The sequence below is a fragment of the Podarcis vaucheri genome, assembly GCF_965113315.1.
Source record: "Podarcis vaucheri genome assembly, chromosome: 7".
Taxonomy (NCBI): Eukaryota; Metazoa; Chordata; class Lepidosauria; order Squamata; family Lacertidae; genus Podarcis; species Podarcis vaucheri.
This window is the reverse complement of record NC_138765.1, coordinates 57,505,519-57,526,123: the sequence shown is the minus strand read 5'-3', so window position 1 is coordinate 57,526,123 and position 20,605 is coordinate 57,505,519. Positions and strand designations below refer to the sequence as shown.

At 44.4% G+C, this 20,605-nt stretch overlaps 1 protein-coding gene across 1 annotated transcript in view; it reads right to left on the bottom strand.

Moving 5' to 3' along the window:
* Positions 1–20,605, bottom strand: part of SLC6A2 (solute carrier family 6 member 2) — a 57,403-nt gene that overhangs the window by 27,762 nt on the left and 9,036 nt on the right. Inside the window, exons 3-5 of the mRNA XM_082232926.1 lie at positions 9,785–9,916; positions 6,678–6,918; positions 219–357 (exon numbers count right to left, since the gene is read on the bottom strand). Of these exons, the coding sequence (XP_082089052.1) occupies positions 219–357; positions 6,678–6,918; positions 9,785–9,916 (512 nt within the window). The remainder of the gene's footprint in view (positions 1–218; positions 358–6,677; positions 6,919–9,784; positions 9,917–20,605) is intronic.

Genomic DNA, 20,605 nt, shown 5'->3' with positions numbered 1-20,605 from the left:
GGTACTCCACTGCTTGGCATAGCATCAGAGAAGGTAAAGAGAAGGTGGAAGCTGCATGAACCACTGTGTGCCTATATGTCTGGAATACAAAGCATGGCTTGAAAGTAGACAGTGTTCTGTGCAAACCATGGTTTGATGTTACATCTGAACCACCAAAACCCTAATAGAAAAGCCCTTTTTAAAGAAAAAATGTATGTATTAGGAAAATATTTGCCAACCTTTCCTGAAGTCTTCACACCTTTCCACAGGCTGAAGAAAACAGTGATCACCACAACCACGAGACACAGTGTGAGCTGCCATTGGGGCAAGCCGATATCATGAATCCCCCGACTTAGGTGAAGCTGTAGAACTCTCCGCCTAAGCAAAAAGAGACAGAAGAGGGATTGAATTAGATCCTTTTGTATGGAAAAACAATCACTAACTGGCTCCACACTTATTTGAAGTGGTGTGACTTGGTTTCAGCAAAGCGCATCCTCCCTAAAAGAGGGCACAAGTTGCAGTGAGACCTGGACACTGTGGGTGGGTTAATTGGACAGCCACAACACCTGACTGGTAGGTCCCTCGTTGCTGGGCTTAATCTGGCCAATGGGGTGCAGTCTAAACAGATCAAGGGACCTATATATACCTATGCATGTGACCCAGAGCTTCCTCTTTCGGCTCATGCATTGGAACACCCACCCACCTCTCCCTATATTTAGGGTATTTTGTGATTGACCTTGCTATGCCATCGTGCGTCGTCTGTCGTTGGGACAGGGGCACGGCAGGAATTTTCCCCACTTGGCTGATTGGCTGTTGCCATTTGGGTTTCGTTTGCCACATAGCAAATCGTCACAACTTGTAAGGTTGCAGATAGGCACTGGTTCAGGTGATAGGGATGGGAGAACAGTCTTCGCCATCCCTATGTGAAGGGTATTCTGTTAAAGGAATCCAGGGACTCAACTTGGTTTGGTCAACCCCCGAGAGGAGGTTGTGCCCATGCCTGAGTCCAGGGGAGCATCTGGGGAGTGGACATAGTCTGTTCCTAGGCTTTCCACCTACCTCAGGTGTCCACCCTTGGCTGACCTATGATAGAGCTCTGGGTCAGCGCTACCTGCAAGGGTGCAGGGAACTAGTCAAACCAGAGATTATGCAACCACTCACTTTTTGTAATCAATAAAGTTGTGGCCAACTTTCAGCCAAAAACCAAAACTAAAATTTGAGTCAAATGTGTGTTTATTTAGGGGGGAGGTCTCTAGGTCTGAACACACAAACAGTGAACTGTTTGTCAAGATCAGGTCTCATCAAGGGGTCTGAAAAACATAGAAGTAAAAACAAAGAGAAAGTAATACACAGCTTGATGTCAGGACTGGACATCTAGGTTTCCTAGATTGGAGGGGGAGCTCTCCTGCACCCCTCAGGCATATTTTGTCATTCCTCTTAAGCAACGATGTAGGCCATGTTCAGCGGTGAGCTAGTAATCAATTTCTGGCAGTTTACTCAGGGATTGTTGCAAAGGACGCTGGACTAGGTGGATTTCTTTTTGCCCCATCAAGACATTTCTTGTGTCCTTAAGCAAAAATACATACTCAAGTGGGTCACTTTACACAGGTTTTGCCTTAGCTGTGAAAATACCCCGGATATACACTCTTGCTTTAGAGTTGGGGTGTGGAACCTCTGGCCCAGAAGGGTAAATTCATCCCTCCAAGCCCAAGACCCTAAAATGAGCCTCTTGGATCAGGCCCATGACCCATCTAGTCCAGCATCCTTTTCTCGTAGTGGAGAGAACTTTTAAAAAAATGAAAGCTAAGAGTTCATCCCCCCCCCCGCCGTGGTGTTGCAAATGCTCCCATGAATTTGTTGCCCTGGGCAAAGTGCATCGTTTGTTCTCCCATAAATACATCTCGTGGGTCGCGAGTGGCGCTGTGGGTTAAACCAAAGAGCCTAGGACTTGCCGATCAGAAGGTCGGCGGTTCGAATCCCCGCGACGGGGTGAGCTTCCGTTGCTTGGTCCCTGCTCCTGCCAACCTAGCAGTTCAAAAGCACCTCAAAGTGCAAGTAGATAAATAGGTACTGCTCCAGCGGGAAGGTAAACGGTGTTTCTGTGCACTGCTCTGGTTTGCCAGAAGCGGCTTAGTCATGCTGGCCACATGACCCGGAAGCTGTACGCCAGCTCCCTTGGCCAATAAAGCGAGATGAGTGCCGCAACCCTAGAGTCGGTCACGACTGGACCTAATGGTCAGGGGTCCCTTTACCTTTAAATACATCTCATTTCCCCTCCTAGAGCTACAATACTAGAGTGATTTAAACAGTCAATCCCTCTTGCCAGGGGACTCTGGAAATGGTAGCTTGGTGAGGCAAACAGAGGGTTAGGATTGTAGTTTGTAGTGCTCTGGGGGGAAATAGGGGTCTCATTACAACTCTCAGCAGCCTTAGCAAATTACATTTCCCAGGACTCGGGGGGTGGGCATGGCTGTTTAATGGAGTATGATACAGCTTTATATACATGGTATAGATGAAGCCTTAGAGACCTCTGACAAAAAAAAAAAAAAAGATTATGGTCATTAGGGATACAAACTAAACCCAAGACCCTTAGATTGCCCTCTATTGTGGATTCAATTTTTCCTTTGTGAGTTGTATTGAAAGTCCACGCTTTATGTCGTCGTTAAAAGGACATGAAGCCTAAACAGGAAACAGAATTTAAAAGAATGTGAAATGCCTTGATGAGATGTGCCCACTTTGTTTTTCAATCTTGGTCTTTAAGATGGAGCCAGAAAAAACAAACACCCTACTCTTAAACACATGACGTAGAAACTATATCTCTATAGATATTGTTCAGAGATTTTCTCCTCTCCTGGGGGAAAACTCAGTAAAATAATTTCCCAGTTTTCACCACCCACAAATTTGCATGTGGAAAATAATAGGTTCAAACCCTCTTTTGCAGCTGTTTCAAGCTTAAGATATGGCTGAAGGGAATTGCTTTCAGAGTAATGAAGCTGAGGCATGCTGGGACAGAGAGGCAATGGGGACACATTTTTCAAAAATAGATCCCAGAAGTTATCTCAAAACTGTCTCTATAGAACAGTGATTAGGGACATAGCTCAGTGGAAGAACATCTGATTGGATGCAGAAGGTGCATCTCCAGGTAGAGATGGGAGAGACACCTGGAGAAACCCTGGAGAGCCGCTGCCAATGGACTGACCAGGTATAATGATGCCTCCTATGTTTTCATGGACCAATTGCATGTGAGCTTTGGTATGCACAGCTGTATGAAGGCTTCCACTTCAAAGTCATTTCTGTCAGCACATGGATTCAGGGGCACAGCCTAACAGCTGTGAATCAGACTATAAAAGTGTCCCTCCAAACTTCTGATTTAATTTTTTTTTATTTTTATTAAATTTTATCCATATAACCCAAATAACAAAACAGAACTTCATGAGACAAACACATAAAAACCAAACCAAACCAAACCAAACCAAACCAAGGTTAATGTGGGATGTTACATTTGCAAGAAGAAAATGATAAAGCTGTTCTTGGTTGTTTTTATCTACAGCACAGCCTTCCCCATTTCCCCCATGCCCTAGATCCTGCCTTCATTCCTTTTCATATCTTTAGGCACAAGGCAAAAACATTCCACTTCCCCAAGGCATTCAGCTAATTAAACAATCTATGGCCTTTTAAACTGTGTGAAGGCTATTGTGTGTTACTATAGTATGTATGGGAGAAAGGCGATGGCAAACCAAGACAGCATCTTAAAAAACAGAGACATCACCTTGCCAACAAAGGTCTGTATAGTTAAAACCATGGTTTTCCCAGTAGTGATGTATGGAAGTGAGAGCTGGACCATAAAGAAGGTGGATCGCCGAAGAATTGATGCTTTTGAATTATGGTGCTGGAGGTATCTGAAGAAGTGTGCATGCACACGAAAGCTCATACCAAGAACTAACTTAGTTGGTCTTTAAGGTGCTACTGGAAGGAATTTTTTTATTATGGTGCTGGAGGAGACTCTTGAGAGTCCCATGGACTGCATGAAGATCAAACGTATCCATTCTTAAGGAAATCAGCCCTGAGTGCTCACTGGAAGGACAGATCGTGAAGCTGAGGCTCCAATACTTTGGCCACCTCATGAGAAGACACCCTGGAAAAGACCCTGATGTTGGGAAAGATGGAGGGCACAAGGAGAAGGGGACGACAGAGGTTGAGATGGTTGGACAGTGTCTGACCAAACTGCGGGAGGCAGTGGAAGACAGGAGTGCCTGGCGTGCTCTGGTCCATGTGGTCACGAAGAGTCAGACACAACTAAACGACTAAACAACATAGTATGTATTGTTGTGTTGTTATATTGTAAACCTCCCTGTGATCCTCAGATGAAGGGCAGTATATAAATTTAATTAATAACAATAATAACTAATGGCAAAACCATTATGAACATTCATTAGACCTCTGACCCTCCAGATGTCGTCAGACACCAACTCCCATCAGCTCCAGCCAGCATGGCCAACGGTCAGGGAAGATGGAAGTTGTAGTCCAGTAACATCTGAAAGGTGCTAGATTAGAGACGGTAGGAGAAAATAGCTGCTTTTATTTTTATTATTTGTTTTTAGTATTATGTGGCATTTGATTATGCCTGTTGAAGCTTATCAAAATAATGAGGGGAAATGGTTAAAGATTTAAAGGTAATAAATGACCCCATGGTTCTAAAACTGGTCAATGTATTTGTTTGTCTTCTAAAAAGAAAACACATTAATACTACAATGTGAAACAGATTGTTAAACAAATAAACTTTGCTGAGAGGAAAATTGCTCCATCCCTGTGTTGTGAGGCCAACTTGAGTAAGGAGCACCACTTTCCGGACTCCTCTCTTGCATTATCTTTTTGATACAACTATAGAGGAAATAATAGAAAACACTACACGTCTATTTCCACTTCCACTGCCATAATTACTGCCTAGATCAAATAATAGAGACCTATGGGTGTGTGTGTGTGTTGCAATAGACAGCCACTTAGTATTTTACATTGTGCCTTGGGTAGTAACAATCATGAATTCTGTGCCATTTAATAACACAGACCGAAAGGGGCTCAAAGATAATGAAACTGAAGCATCCACTAGGTACCACAGATGTGTCAGCAGCAATCCACAAACAGTGGTATCAATGGCTACAAGAGGATCTGAATCGTCAATTGCTCCATCCTGAATACAGCATTCAGACTCAGGAAACTTATTTCCATTGTTGAGTGGGTTCAGGGGAACAAAGGGACACAGGAAGCTGACTCATACTCAGTCAAACTATTGGTTCTTCTAGCTCAGTATTGACTGGCAGCAGGTCTCAAAGTCTGCAGATAAGGTTCTCTTCCAGCCCTTCCAGGAGATATCAGGGGTTTAACTTGCCCCCTGGTTACTTTTTTCTCCCCTGAAAAGTAGATCGAGGAGACGGAGGATGGAAGAAGGTTACTCTTTCCCACTTCTACTTTCATCTCCATGTGCTTTTCAAGGTTCAGGTTAATTCTATTAGATAGAACTTTTATCCAGATCTCTTGAAAGCAAAGTTTGTGTACAGGTGCAATCATGCTTCTTGTCCCCAGGAAAAGCGGCTGATCTGGGGCAGAGGAAAAATAAGTGGATAGAGGCAGTGGTGTCCACAATACTCACTCAAAAATACGCAAGTGCCCCCATGCCAAAAAATGATTGGTGGGGCATGACTTAGGCTCCCTTCAGATTAGTGGAGAGGTTGGCAACAAGTCATTGATGCAATAAGAGTACATTTAGTGGTAGAGTAATGCTGGACGTGGGTGGCACTATGGTGTAAACCACTGAGCCTAGGGCTTGCCGATCGGAAGGTCGGCAGTTTGAATCCCCGCAACAGGGTGAGCTCCCGTTGTTCGGTCCCAGCTCCTGCCAACCTAGCAGTTCGAAAGCACGTCAAAATGCAAGTAGATAAATAGGCGGGAAGGTAAACAGTGTTTCTGTGCACTGCTCTGATTTCACCAGAAGCGGCTTAGTCATGCTGGCCACATGACCCAGAAAAACTGTCTGTGGACAAACACTGGTTTCTCAGCCAGTAAAGCGAGATGAGCGCTACAACCCCAGAGTTGTTCGCGACTGGACTTAACTGTCAGGGGTCCTTTACTTTTTTAAAAAATGCTGGATTGCCCACATATCAATCAGCTTTATTAGTCTTCCTGTGATGTTTCCCGAATGTTACAACGTTATTGTTGCCTTGAGCTACAAAAGTGGGGAAAATGCACAAACCCAGGACAACTGTGGTATAAAAAGTTGCAGGGTTTGAGCAGGAAGCTACAGGGCATGCACCAATTGTAAAAGAAGCAGCTTGGCCATCCCAAATTTTAGCAGGTTCAAATGATAATGAAAGTGAGATTGTGTAAAAAAAGGGAGATTGTGTATAACTATTGTGATGACCAGTGCTCCCCCCCTCCAGGGTACTCAAGGGTACGCAGTACCGGCATCTTTTTTTTTTTTTTGGGGGGGGGTTGTCGTTAAAAAGTCTGACACTTACTGTAACAACTTCATGCTGAATACTGGCACCTATTTCTCTAGAAAAAAGCACTGGTGACAACCATCATGAGCACAAATCATCATGAATGCATATTTAAAGGGATGTCAGAAGAGGCCCTTAAATACATCCCAGAGAAACTGCAAACTGTTTTCCAAAAGTGAAAGCCACAAGGAGCCCCAAACTTACTCATAAAATTCAGCTGCAGGAGTTATCTTGTACTTGGAATAAGTGGTTCCAGCGGCAAATGTTGAGGCATTGATGAGTTTGGGGTCTATGCAGTTGGGGCTGTTCCAGGGGTTGCCACACTTCGTCCAGGGAAGCTCCTCCAGTGTGAAGGATGCAAACAGATAATACAGAGACCAAGCTATGATAACGTTGTAGTAGAAACCCACGTATAGAGCTATGAGTATCACAGCATAGCCTACACCTGAAGACAAAGGAAAACCAGATTACACATGAAGCTGTAAATCACATTAGGTTCATCTTCCTAGTGAGGGCTAGAGGAGAGTGGTATTGCTCATCATCCCAACCAACTATTTGCCAAATATTATTAACAATAATAATTTCACACCAAGGCGTTTGCTTGGTGCTGGGAAGCAAGATCGGCTTTCATTCAGGGTGGGGTACATAGGCTGGTCAATCAAGGCACAGCCTTTGTGTTTCCCTGCTTTGTTGTATTTCTGACCATATGGATGCCAAATTTAATTTAAAAATTGAGTTGGAAGGGATCTTGAAAGTAATCAACTCCAGCCCTCTGCTCAAAGCAGGATCTGCAATGCAGGGTGCAACTGTAGAATCCCTGAGAGATTACTTGTCCAGTCTCTGCTTAAATACCTACAGCAGAAAACCGAGAGCCTTTTACTTGAAAGGTAGGGGAGAAATCACCATAATTAAAACAAGCAACCCAAATACTTATGCTAATTACCAAAAAAGCTAACATATTGTGAAAACATGTAAATTAACTTTTTAAGGAAAGTGCAGTGAATTATTGTAAACTGTAAATGCAAATAATTCATAGCATAGTTCTTCTCTTGGGTTTTTACAGCAGGGTCATGTTTTGCACTTATTATTATTATTATTATTATTATTATTATTATTATTATTATTCCTGCATTTCCTCCCAAAGGTGCCCAGCTACTGAAATATACAAAAATTCCAATAGTAGAAAGTAATAGCAACATTTGAATGGCTCTTGCAAAGGTAACCTGTGACTTGTATGTTGGAATATTTGACAGCATTTAACAGTAGTGAAACAAACAGGCGTAAACTGATGATCTGACCGGTTAATTGATTGGCTTGTTAATCCTAGCAAAAATGTGTACAAAAGTAGTGTAAACCCAAACTGAAAATCCAGAATAGCACCCGTGGGGTATATTATTCTAGCATGTCATTAGAGTAAATTTGAGAAGCAAATCTGGACACAGCCTGCTATTTACAACAGCTGGGTGACACCCAAGTGGTTGAAGGCAGCCTTCTTATCCCAACATTTGAATGAATACTTCCACAGTGATTGCAGGGTACGCTCCTGGTGCCAAACACGGCGGGCTCACATCATTACCACCAAGTCCCAGATTTTACAGCACTGCCATTTATAGCTAATATTAGCCTGTTCTGTTTAATGTCTGTTTGCTTTCTGGTCTAAAGGGTCTTTCCAGGTGCAGCAAACTAAAATTAGCCAACTTCTCTCTCTCCCTCCCCCTCCCCATTAGAAGTGTTTTTAACTAATTAGGAAGAAACTGTTGGCTTATCATCACTACTAAAGATTCAAATTCATGAAAAACCATGAAAATGAGAGCTCTGGAGCAGTTTGCAGTCCATGACACCCAAAGCTAGAGCTTTGAACTGGGCTCTGTCCAAGGCTTTCCCGCTACCAGCATTTCATCAACAGCTACATTTTTACTCTGGGTCCAAATGTACTAGAGTTTAAATGGCAACACACAGAGATCCACCATGGCTGTTCCTATTGTTCAGGTGAGGCAGGCAACACCAGACTGCTAACTTGGGCGTGTTGTGAAAGAAAACCAGAAAACTGAGAGTGAGTCAGTGAGACAAAATTCTCATGGGGGAAGTTCTAGATTAAAAATGAGGCAGGCGGGAAAAGATGGCAGAAAGAGGAGTGACCCTGATTCCCTACCCTTTCAGGTAGATAAACAACTACCTGACATTTAGAAGACATCTGAAGGCAGTCCTGTTCAGGGAAGTTTTTAATGTGTGACATTTTAATGTATTTTTAATCTTTGTTGGAAGCCACCCAGAGTGGCTAAGGAAACCCAGCCAGATGGGCGGGGTACAAATAAATAAATATAATCATCATTATCATCATCATCATCATCATCATCAGAGGCAGTTTTAGGGCAGCCCGGCCAATTCCCCTGCACTGGGTACTGAGTAGATAGAAGCACTTGCCCGGCTATGGGAAAGAAGCTTGAGGTCTCTGGCAGGGGCCTAGAGTCCTCTCACCTCCTTCACCAAGCTTAGTTACCACTTTCCCAGCTTTGGGAAGGAGGAGGGAAGCCTCTAGGATTCTGCCAGAACCTCCCACCTCCTTCCCAAAGCCTGGCACTGCATGAGGGCTGCAGGGGTGGTGCACCAAATTTTGGCCTAGCTCAGGGTGAGGTTGCACCAGACTCCACCCCTGTTGTTTTCACTTTTGCTAGCAGTTTTGCAACGGTGGCAGCAAAAGAACAGAGGAGCCTCCTGGGTGAAACCAATGTGCCGTCTAATCCAGCATCCTTATAATAATTCACTACAGTTTTATTAAAGACTGTTTTGGGGATTCGTGCAGACCTGTTGATGAGCACGGCATCTTTTTGTTGTTAATAAGGTGAATGCTTTTGGGCAGGGATAGTTCATCAGCATTTGCCCAGATATTTTTAGACTTGTCAAATAGCTAACACTTTCCCTGGAGGAACCTTTTCTATAAATCTCCTCTACATTTTCATGCAAAATGGTGTCTGTCTTCCTGCTATATCTGCTTTCACCAACGTGGTGCCCTCCAGATGTTTGGGAATACATCTGCTGGCAGCCTCAGCCAGTGCACCATTGCTGGCTGAGGCTGATGGAAGTTGTAGTGCAAAAACATCTGGAAGGCACCAAGTTACTGAAGGCTGCCCTAAAGTCTATTTTTTTGCTGATGAGCAATAAAGGCATTAGTGACAAGTGACTCTCAAAATACAGATGTTAGCTGTTCTGGCCTTGCCAAAAACTTTCAATGCAAGCCTCAGAGATGCGTTCAATATCAAGAAACTCCAGAAGATATTGCAAATATATTAAGCAGAAAGCCTGGGATTTACCTTTAAAAAGTGGACAGATTTTCCATACAGTGGCAGCCCCTTCTCTGTTATACTGGCCCAAAGCTAGTTCCATGTAGAACAAGGGCATTCCAGCAATAACGAGGAAGAGTATGTAAGGTATAAGGAAGGCACCTGGAAACAGAAGCACCAAGACAGAGATCAACCAAGCTCCAACTCTACAATTCTATGCTTCTAATTATGCAACCCATTTTAACCCAGTCAGGCAATGCTTCCTGGGCTGAATCTAGACATATATAAAAAAGCACTGTGAAAATGCTCTTTTAAAACAAAGTTTTGAAATATATGTTGAATTTCCCATTAGCTCACCATCGCCATCTAGTGACTCATTTGTATAATAATGCACTTAAAACACACTTAAAATGTTGTTTGCAGCTGTATAGCTGAGTCCCTGGATTCCCTTCCTGCATCCCACACCATTTTCCACTGCAGACACAGAACCTCGCATTATCTCTCTCCCCCCCCCCAACTTTTCAACTGCCCATTTGCTAAGCTTTGTGTGGCTGGACAGTGTTCAATGCACTGAGCAACATTCCAGATGTGTGATATAATTTAATGTTTTAATGTGTGTGTGTGTGTGTGTGTGTGTGTGTGTGTGTACAGCAATAGCTACAACACTTGGCTGAGTAAATCCATCTCCCCAATACAGTCTCTCTGGGAAAGCAAATGCATTCTCTCATCAGGACACGGCTAATTTAAATATCAAAGTGTAACAAGCGTTAATGGGGGATGTTCAAGATCAAATAAAATAAGAATCAGGCAGATTGCATGCATCCATTTGGGGAGTTGACAGACACTGCGGTACAAAACAAAGAAGCCCAACAACAACAACCCCCACCCCAAGGCCCCTCTGAGATACTGGTAACCAGAGGATTGGTATTTCAAAAGAGCATCTTCCAAAAATCTTTTCTGTCACACTATAAGCTCAAAACAATACCATGCCTGGCAACCCTGAAATCACTGGTTAAGAGTTTTGCTTTTAACTGCTTTTATAATGTTTAATATATATTGCTATTATTGCTATTATTATTATTGATAGGTTTGGTGGCCTGGTAACCTTCTGGAGCAAGGGTGGGGCATAGCTGTTTTAAATTGCTTTTATGTAGTGTTTTAATGCTGTAAACCCACCCTGAGACTTTAGGGCGAAGAAAGGTAATCAGTAAATTAATGATAGACTGAATAAATAAATCAGTGTAAAGAATACACCCACTTAAGAGATTTTTAACATATTAAAGCTGTCAAGCAATGCTTTTAAACAAATAAATTAAAATATGCAAGACATGATCTGATGTGAACAAAGATCAGTCATTTTGGATTCAACCAAATTTCGCATATAAATCCCTTTAAGACTGGATTGCTACTTTAAAGTGTCCAACACTTCAGCTGTAGCAACTGCCGGAGAGAGGCAGCATCAAGTGTTGGATTTGCAAAGGCCTTTCTTTCTTTCTTTCTTTCTTTCTTTCTTTCTTGAAGTCAGATCTTCAAAATGCTTTAATACTTTCTTTTTTTAGCTCACTCCTCCTTGATTGTCAGAGTGAAAAAAACCCAAATAAGCAAACAAGCTTCCAGACAACCATTCTGAAAGGAGCACATTCTGGAGAGGAAAGAGAAAATAGCTTCTTAGAAAAGGGTCAAGAGGGGCAGAGAGGAGAAGGATCACTGAGAGCCACTGCACACTAAGGTGAAGAAAAGTGCTTTAAAACATCTGAAATAAGCTACGTGTGTCTTTCAAGAGGATTAATGCAGAAGCCAATAGGAGGTAGATGATTGAAAATTCTGCCCAGAGCAGGATCAAACAAAAAACACGAGCGTCTCAAGATTACACTTAAGGCTCTTATCACTGTGCCACAATCAACTGTGTTTTAATTCACAAGTGGTGTTTCTGCAGTTAAGCAACTGAAGCAGAAAGTGCCTCTACATTCCAAGGTTGTAGCAGGAGAAGGGTTGTCACACAGCTCAATGGTAGAGAATCTGCTTTTCATGCAGAAGCTCTCAAGATCGATCACGGGCATCTTCAGGTTGGACTGGGGGGGTGGGGGGAGACTTGGCCTGAAACCCTGGACAGCCCCTGCTCTAGTTAGCATTGACATCATAGAAGCAGAAGACTCAATAGTGTGGCTCAGTACAGGATGACTTCCTATGTTCCCTGTGGCTAAGGCAAGGTTACCAGATGTCCCCGTTTCCTGGGGACAGTCTCCGGATTTACAAATCACTCCCCATACAAAATCCATTGAAGTTGAAAAGTGTCCCTGGATTCATTGAAAAAAATCTGGTAACCTTAGGCTAAGGGCAGTACCTTTTTTCAGCCGGAACACACTGGAGCGCAGTCCCGGCACCTTTTCTCTCTCCCCCCCACCCCCACAAAAAAGAAGTGCACTATATATACATATGTAAAAAAATCTATCTCTGCCTGTCCCTTCAGCAGCCGCTGGGTCAGCCTTTCCAAGAGATTTAAGCGCCGCTGCCACTGCTGTCTGAGTTTTCCACCCACCGCCTCATTCTGCTTTACTGCCACCTCCCTCCCTCCTTATTTACAGTGGTGCCTCGCAAGACGAAATTAATTCGTTCCGCAAGTTTTTTCTTCTTGCGAGTTTTTCGTCTTGCAATGCATGGTTTCCCATAGGAATGCATTGAAAATCAATTCATGCGTTCCTATGGAAATCGCCTTCAGACCAGGTCCGGGGACAGTCTGTCTCCCGACCTCTTCTGAAGGCTGGGGGGGGACAAGGGCTTTTCTTCCCACCCCCAGCATTTTAAAAAACCCCGGGACAGCGGAGGACTTCTCCGCTGTCCGGGGCGATGTAAAAGCCCCTGGGAAGGCAGGCAGGGGGGACAAAGACTTTTGCCCCCCGCCCGCCTTCAGAAGAGGTCCCTCTTCTGAAGGCGGGCGGGGGGCGAAAGTCTTTGCTCCCCCCCGCCTGCCTTCAAAAGCCGTCCGCGATAGCGGGAAGCGCTTCCCTGCTATCCCGGACTGCTTTTAAAATGCTGGCGGTGGGGAGCAAAGCCTTTCGGCCCCCGCCGGCCTTCCTGGACCTCTTCTGAAGGCCGGAGGGGGGGGGGAAAGGCTTTGCTCCCCACCACCAGCATTTAAAAGAGGTCCCCGGAGATTTCCCTATGGGCTTTCTTCTTGCGAAGCAAGCCCATAGGGAAATTCGTCTTGCGAAGCACCTCCAAAAGAGAAAACCCTTTCGTCTTGCGGGTTTTACGTCTTGCGAGGCATTCGTCTTGCGGGGTACCACTGTATTATGGTTTGGTTTTCTACCCAAGAGGTACTTGTGAGATTTTTCTGCTCTAGGTTAAATCATCCCCTTAAATCATCCTCTCCACCCCCCCCCACTTCCCCTGCTTTCTCTATCTCCCCCTCACTCCCAACTCCCCTTCTCTCCCCCCCCCCGGAGGCTGGTTGGGTCTGACTTGGCGGCCCCTGCCCACTCCCTCTGCCTGCTTCTCCTCCCATCAAGAAACCTGCTGCCACCACCACGATCAGATATTGATCACTGTGACCACAGCAGCAGCCAGCCATGGTAGGGGCTAAGAGCAGGGAGCAAGGCAGGGGAGAGCCTTTTTTCCTATAAAAGAGCACTGGCACTTCACCAAGCAATATGTGAAGTACTACCTTAGTCCATTGTCAGTCTGCGAATTCCCCAATCGGTTTCTAACTAGAGAAAAATAAAAACTTCCATGTCATGCGCAATTTCATACACCTCTATCACGCCCCACCCTTTCCCCCTCAGTTATAAATGCCCCAAATGCTGCAGCCCTTTCTCAGAGGACCATTTTCCCACTCCTGTCAATGACAAAGTGAGTGCTTGCATCATAGCACAGATAAAGAGCCTGTGGCCCTCCAGAATCATGTTGATGTTGCTTCAGCAAGCACCAGCCTTAGACTAAGCCTTACGCAGAGGCAGCAGGTCTTAGAGGACTCTGAGCAAGAAAAGCATTTGCATGGAATGCAGGCCCTAGAATACATTGGCAAGATGAGCCCATGGTACCAGTGCCCCTCTGGAACAAGGATGCCACGTTGCTGCCCCTCAAATGCATCTCCTAGTGGTACAACAATAAAACTGCTAGTGCATTTGCAGCGTCTGGAATGGTTTCAAACTGGACGGGAGCCATTGCAGAAGCCTCGGTTCAAGTCTCCCTGACACTGTCTAAGTAAGTGATAGCTGAAACAGGATGCATCCCTTAAACTGAAGAGTCACAACATACACATTTTTGTAAAGCCATCCCCCCTAATAGAATGCATTTTTGTATGTTCACTTACATATGCATTTGTATGCAGACTTTACCCTACTTTATCCGTTTTCTGAACACATGACTTGACTAGAGAAATGCATTGCCATATTCCGAAAACTGAATTTCAAAAGATAACTGTCTTTCATTACTGTATGCGTATTGTCATGGAAAGTGCAAAATAGGGAGGTCCACCTTTAAAGGCAAACTAAATCAAATTTCTCCCATATTCTTGACCTGAGAAATCACTTTACCCTATATATCTCCACTCAGCCACTTCCACATTTCTAAAAACACCATATGGCAGCATCCACACCCCGAAACTCATTGTACTCTTTTCTGCACCTGCTAAACCATTTTTGTTTAGGCAAGTCTCTCCAGACATGTGAAACTCTAGCAGACACGCACTTTAGTCTGGTTTTTAGCTTATCGTTGATTTCAATCTTTTTGGAATGGTTAAAGTCATTTTTAACTCTCTCTTTTTTTAGTGATGTTTGTTTTGTTTTATTATTTCTGTAAAACACTTTTAGGTTGTTGTTTTCTTTCATTCAAGCAGTATACAGATTTTGTGAAATAAGCAACCCATGAAGCTGTAGCAGATACACAACCAGAGATCATAATGGATCTCAAGTACAGATAAAGTTCAAAGGTGGGGGCTTCAAGGTGTCCCTCAGCTTTGATCTGTGGCAACAGTAAACCTCTTTGGACACCCACCTTAAGGTGCTCATAGGAAGGTTTACACAGCCGTGCAACTAATGATCTCAGTGTAATATTTCAGTTCCTTCAGCCACGGCTGACCTCTCCACCCCCAGGAAGAGCTGTGATTCCCAATGTTGGCAAAAAAAGTCCTGCAGAGATGCAAATCACATCCAGCTGCTCCCTTTTGATCCTGCAATCTCTTCCGAATGCTTTGACAGAGCACTTCCTACCCTTGTTATTCCAAACCACGTGACTGTTATTTGACATCAAAGTGTTCATTTACAAGTCTTATCCTGAAAAGCTCAAGTGTGCAAGATGAGACACTGTAAGGGAGAAATTATACCCCACCACCGCCACCCTGCACACACACTTTCACATCTTGTAACAGTGCTCATAAACCTCAGGTTTTTGTTTTTGTTTAAATAGTCTGTTTCTCTTCCAAATTAAACATACATAGTGCCCTGTAAAGGTGGAAATTCTGCTTTCCAGATTTCACAGCCTTTTAAGAAATAGTTCTCGCTCTGCAATTTCATCCAGAGGGGAGCGGGTGCTTGTTACAACAATATGTAAAGTATAAAATGATACAACAGAAAATGAACTTTAACTGAATCTGTTCTTCTCTGCATACAAAGCAGGTATCCATTCTCTGAATGATACAAAAATTGTTCACTGGATAAAAGAAGCATCCATGTTGCTTATGAAAACAAAGCATTCTGCATAGCTCCAAACTTCGCAAGTATTTACTTCAGCAGAAGCTACTCCAAATAAAACAACAACAAAAACAAACACCAGGTCAGATCTGCTGTCCTTTACGTCTGGAGGAGCAGCCACAGGTCTAGTGACTCAGTTTAGCTCTGTGTTGGTTGAAGAAGAGCTTTCTTTTATCCGTCCTGAATCTTCCAACATTCAGCTTCATTGCATGGTCATAGCTCTAGTGCTATGAGAGAGGAACTTTTCTCTATCCAGTTTTACCACAATACATCTACCGTATCATCTCTTCTTGTCTTTTCTCTAAACTAAAAAGTCTCAAATGTTGCAACCTTTTTAAACCTGGGTCTCTCTGGGCCCCTCTCTGAAAGGGCTAGAGTCACACTTGTTGCTCTGCCTACGTATTACTTCTGGTCCTGCCCACCTTTGGGCTCCAGCCCCACCTATCATTGGCATTCAGTCCTCAGAAAGTTACGGTACTTCTGAGGGAAAGGGAAAAGGCTCCACATCCCTGTTTTTACTCTGAAAGTAATACAGAACCAAAAGCTGAAGAGAACTCCAATCTCAAGTTTGCTAATTGGATCGTGTTTATTCACAAATCCACATTTCTTCTATCATGGCTTTCCCAAGTAGCCTCAGACACAGAGCAAGACCTGCTTAGCTTCAGCACAGGACCTGCATCATTTGCCTTGAACCGAAGGCTGAAATTCAGCTGTACGGGATCAGGGAGATTTCATTCTGTGGTACACGTGAAGATCTGACCAGCTAAATATGATGTACAGATGATTTAATCTAGATGGCTGGTGTTTAAAACTGGTGCTCAGCAGATTTGTCCTTTTCCCAGCTGTAAAGTACATGCTTACGATTCCAGAGAGGACTTTCTCAGACTGGTGCCTTCCAGATGATTGGGGCTTCAACCCTTCAGCTAGCACCACTGAGTAGTCCAAATATTTAGAAGGTGCCAGGTTGGGAAAACGTGTACCAAAGATTTCGTACTACGAAAAATAAAAATAAAGAAATACTCCTGAAAATATCTACTTGACTTCTTCAGGAGCTGGTAATATGTAGCATATACATTTATATACGTTGTAGTTAATTATTATTTTAAAGTTACATGGCTCCACCTTGTGGCCTGAAGAAAATAATATATATATTTGAGGCTCCCCCAAATGAAAGGGATTTAACACATAACAGAAGAGTGAATCCTCCCACACTGCTAATGATTGCCTCCTCCCCTCCCCCCTTCTTAAGCAGCATTTTCTTCATTCTATAGAAAACCATCAGGGAAGCTTTGATCAAAGCTCTGTGAGCAAGAGGAGAGCCCCACTCGAAGAAGCATCTCAGGCCCTAATCCACAAGCCAAGGAAACACGTGAGTTGGGCAGCTGTGTGAGTTCAGTGCACCAGTGAGATAAGGCCAGGACAGACTATCCTCACCTCACCATTTCATGACCCAGGCACCAAATAAAATTATCTCAATAAACAGCAATAACTGGTATGCTGGTAAATTGCCGGATGTATTGTGCAGAATGTCCCTGATGGATAGAGTTTGTGGGCATGTGCTTAGTGAAACAAAGGAAGCTGCCTTATACTGAGTCATACCATTGGCCACCTAGCTCAGTATTGTCTACAACGACAGGCTGTGGCTCTCCAAGCTTTCATTCAGGTAAGCTTTGTCCTAGCCCCACCTGGATATAAGAACATAAGACGAGTCCTGCTGGATTGGGCCAATGGCCCATCTAGTCCATTATCCTGTTCTCTCAGTGGTCAACCAGGTGCTTGAGGAGAAATATGCAAGCAGGACCTGAACACAAGAGTACTCTCCCCTGTGGTTTTCAATAACTGGTATTCAGAAGCACATGGAGATACAGCAAGCTGGTCCAATGTGCGGCCCCCAAGGCCTTTTTGGTGGCCCTTGGCAACATTTGACAACCCCAGCCGAGTCCTCAAGCAGAGCCGTCTTTCCCATTGGTCTTAGTGGTTCGTTGCGCCAAGGCGCCGGCCTCTCAGTGGGGGAGCTGTGCAGCTTTGCCAGCAGCCTCCCTGTTCCCTTCACACCCGCCAGCTGCGCCCCACCAACTGGTGGGCTGGTGGGCATGCAGCTTCCTCCCCAAGCCTCTGCAGGAGGACAGCGATCCCCACAGAGGCTTAGGATCCCAAGCCTCTGAATCTGCTAAAGACAGCCCTGCTCCCGGTCATTGTCCTCCTTCTGCTTTCTGGCAAAAGGCGGTGTGCAGCCTTCCTGGGCTGCCTTCTCGCGTGCCCTGACGCCAGAGAGCATGTCCTCCAGCACGTTTTCCTGCTTGATCACAGCCACCACGATCGGGGCGGTGGGGGAGGCAGAGGACATTTTCCACCGCCCCCTCTCTTGTTTTGGAGGGGCGCTGGAGGGATCTTCGCACCATGGCACCGGCTATGCTTAAGATGGCCCTGCCCTCAAGCATGTTGCTGGGCTTTGGGAAAGAGACACGAGGCTGTAGCAGGGTTCAAGAGTCCTCCTGCCTCCTTCCCAAAGCCTAGTTAGTGCTTTCCCAGCTTTGGGAAGGCAGTGCAAGGGCTGGGGAAAGTGTTCGTTAACACACACACCCCGGTCCAATAAGGCAGTGTGCACCTGTGAGTTTTGTGTCAAAGTATTCTTGTGGCCCAATTGGTATGAAAAGTTGGGCCATCCTGAGACAGAGCTTAGCCATCATGGCTGGTAGCCATGACACTGGTGTCAGGAAAAGATGCCTGGATCTGGTAGGTGCTGGAGAGCATTTTGGGACAAGCCAGGACTATACAAAGAAGAAGGGCTCTGTGTGAACCAGAATGGAAACAGATTGTTGGACATGACAGCCGAAATTCTGGCAGAGCAACTTTCAGAAAGCTGACAGTAGATGAGGAGTCTCCAGTTCAGGGTAAATCATCCTCAAGGGATGAGGGTTAAATTGTTTAGGATGGTGCAAATGGGAGTGGTGTAGAACTAGGGAATCAGTGTGCACAAGGGGGACATGACAGCAATTCGAGTACAAAGCACCATAGAACAAGTGAACATGCCAAAGACTTTTGGAGAAAGACACTGTAAATACTGAAAGCATTTATATGCTAATGCTAGAAGCCTCCAAACCAAGATGGGTAAGATGGAGTTCTTGGTTTCAAATGAGAGCATATATATTATAGGCAGAAAGCAAGAATGGAGAACCTACAACTTGCAGGTCAAATTTGTCCCATGAGGCTGCAGTTTTTCCCAATCCTTGCACTTCCCAAGCACTAGGAATATGGTTTGCAAAACACCTTGCACTGCACTTTCCAAGTGCCCAGCAACCAGCTGGCAGTTGAGCACTTATCAAATACTGAGCAAAGGACTTCAACAGGTGGGCAGGATAATGCACCAGTCATCTGATGTCATAACTATGTCAAATGATTGACAGGCGAGCTGTCGGACCTCCCTTCCAAAGTTCCAAGGAAGCAGAAAGTCAGAATAAATATACAGAGTTGTTGTTACTTTTGTTTTACAATGAAGGGATGTAAAAACCCCCCAAGAATCACTTCTGGAACCTGTGTTTTGTAACTTTTTCATAAATGCCCTGGAGTTAGGGGCAAGTAGCAAAACAGCCAAGTTTCCTGGTGGCACCAAATTGGTCAGGGTGGTCTGAGGAAAAATGAGATTATGAGGAGCTCCAAAAGGAGCTCTCCAAACTGCTCTTTCCCCCAGTAGTTTGCCGTTCGACTAGCGTGCAACATGCGGTTTCTACAGGAAGCGGTTCAAGACACAGCAGGCATAGATTGGGCTCTTATTTCCATCAGCTAAGAATAGCTCTCCAGTAGCAAAAAAGATTCCCCGTATTACACACATGCCAGCAGAGCAGAGTACCAACCAACGAACAATAGAATGATCGTGGAACAATAGGAAGGCTTTTGACACATGTCAGGTGAATGGCTTTGTGATTTGCCAGAGTGCTTTGCACACACACACACACACACACACACACACACACACACACATCCAAAAGTGTGTGCCTGGGTGAGCAATTCATGTCACCCCCATCCCAAGAATGGGGAACCCTTTTCATCCCAAAGGCCATATTCATTTCTGGGCAAACTTCGAGCTCCATATCTCAGAGATCGGCAGAGCCAGAGGCAAGTGGACAGAGCAACAAATGTAAATTCTAACCTTTGTACAGGAGGCTAGTTTCTACACACACTCACTGCTATAACCTCCATCCAAGGAAGCAGGAGGTGTTATCAGAGTCCAAGGACACGCTGACATGTGGCCCCTGGAAGGTTGCCCAGGAGGGAATGTGACCCTCAGGTTGACCTTTTACCCCACCCCTAATTGGCGATACTGTAATCTTCTATATCACATTATTACATGGAGTGCATTGAAACATGTAGTTCCCCATTTGCAATTCAACCTGGGACAGTCTAGCAAGAGCTGCACCATCCAGCGCCACTGACCATGTGTCTCAGCTTAAAATCTTGTGGAGCAGGAGCATCCTTATTAAGATTTGCATGCATTTTGGAACATGAAAGATTCACAGTTGCTCAAAGACCATCTAGTGCACCATTAGCATTAAATTATTCCCAGTCTAGGCAGAGAGGCAACTCAGTATTTGCTCCATATTTTGGGGTTCCTTGAGCAAATAATAATAATAATAATAAATTGCTTGCACTCTCCACACTACAACCCAAGAGAGAGCAAAATTAAGTGGAGCCTCCTCCTCCTCCTCGAACTTCTTACAACTCACAAACTTGCAAAGAGCAAGGATAAAGATGAGAAAGTGAGGCTGTAGGGATCTCAGAGAATTCAGATGAAAATAGAAAAGGGAGTGAAAACTGCTGATGCTCACGATATGCTATTCTATAGGTAGTATGCAACACTAGTCCTACTCAGAGTAGACCTTATGAAATCCCCATATTTACACGAATCTTATGTGCCATTGAATCTAATGCACACCTCTCTTTTTAAAACCTTGAAACCACAAAAGTACCATATTTGCCAAGTCAGAGGGTGTTTTTCAAGCTTGCAATCAAATCTAATGCACCATCAAATCTAATGCACACCCTAATCTCCGTGACATAATTTGGCCAAAAGAGGTGCGCATTACATTTGAGCAGTACTTTTTTCTGGGGGGGACGTAGGGGTATGCATACCCCTAAACATTTCATGAATCTAAACATTGGC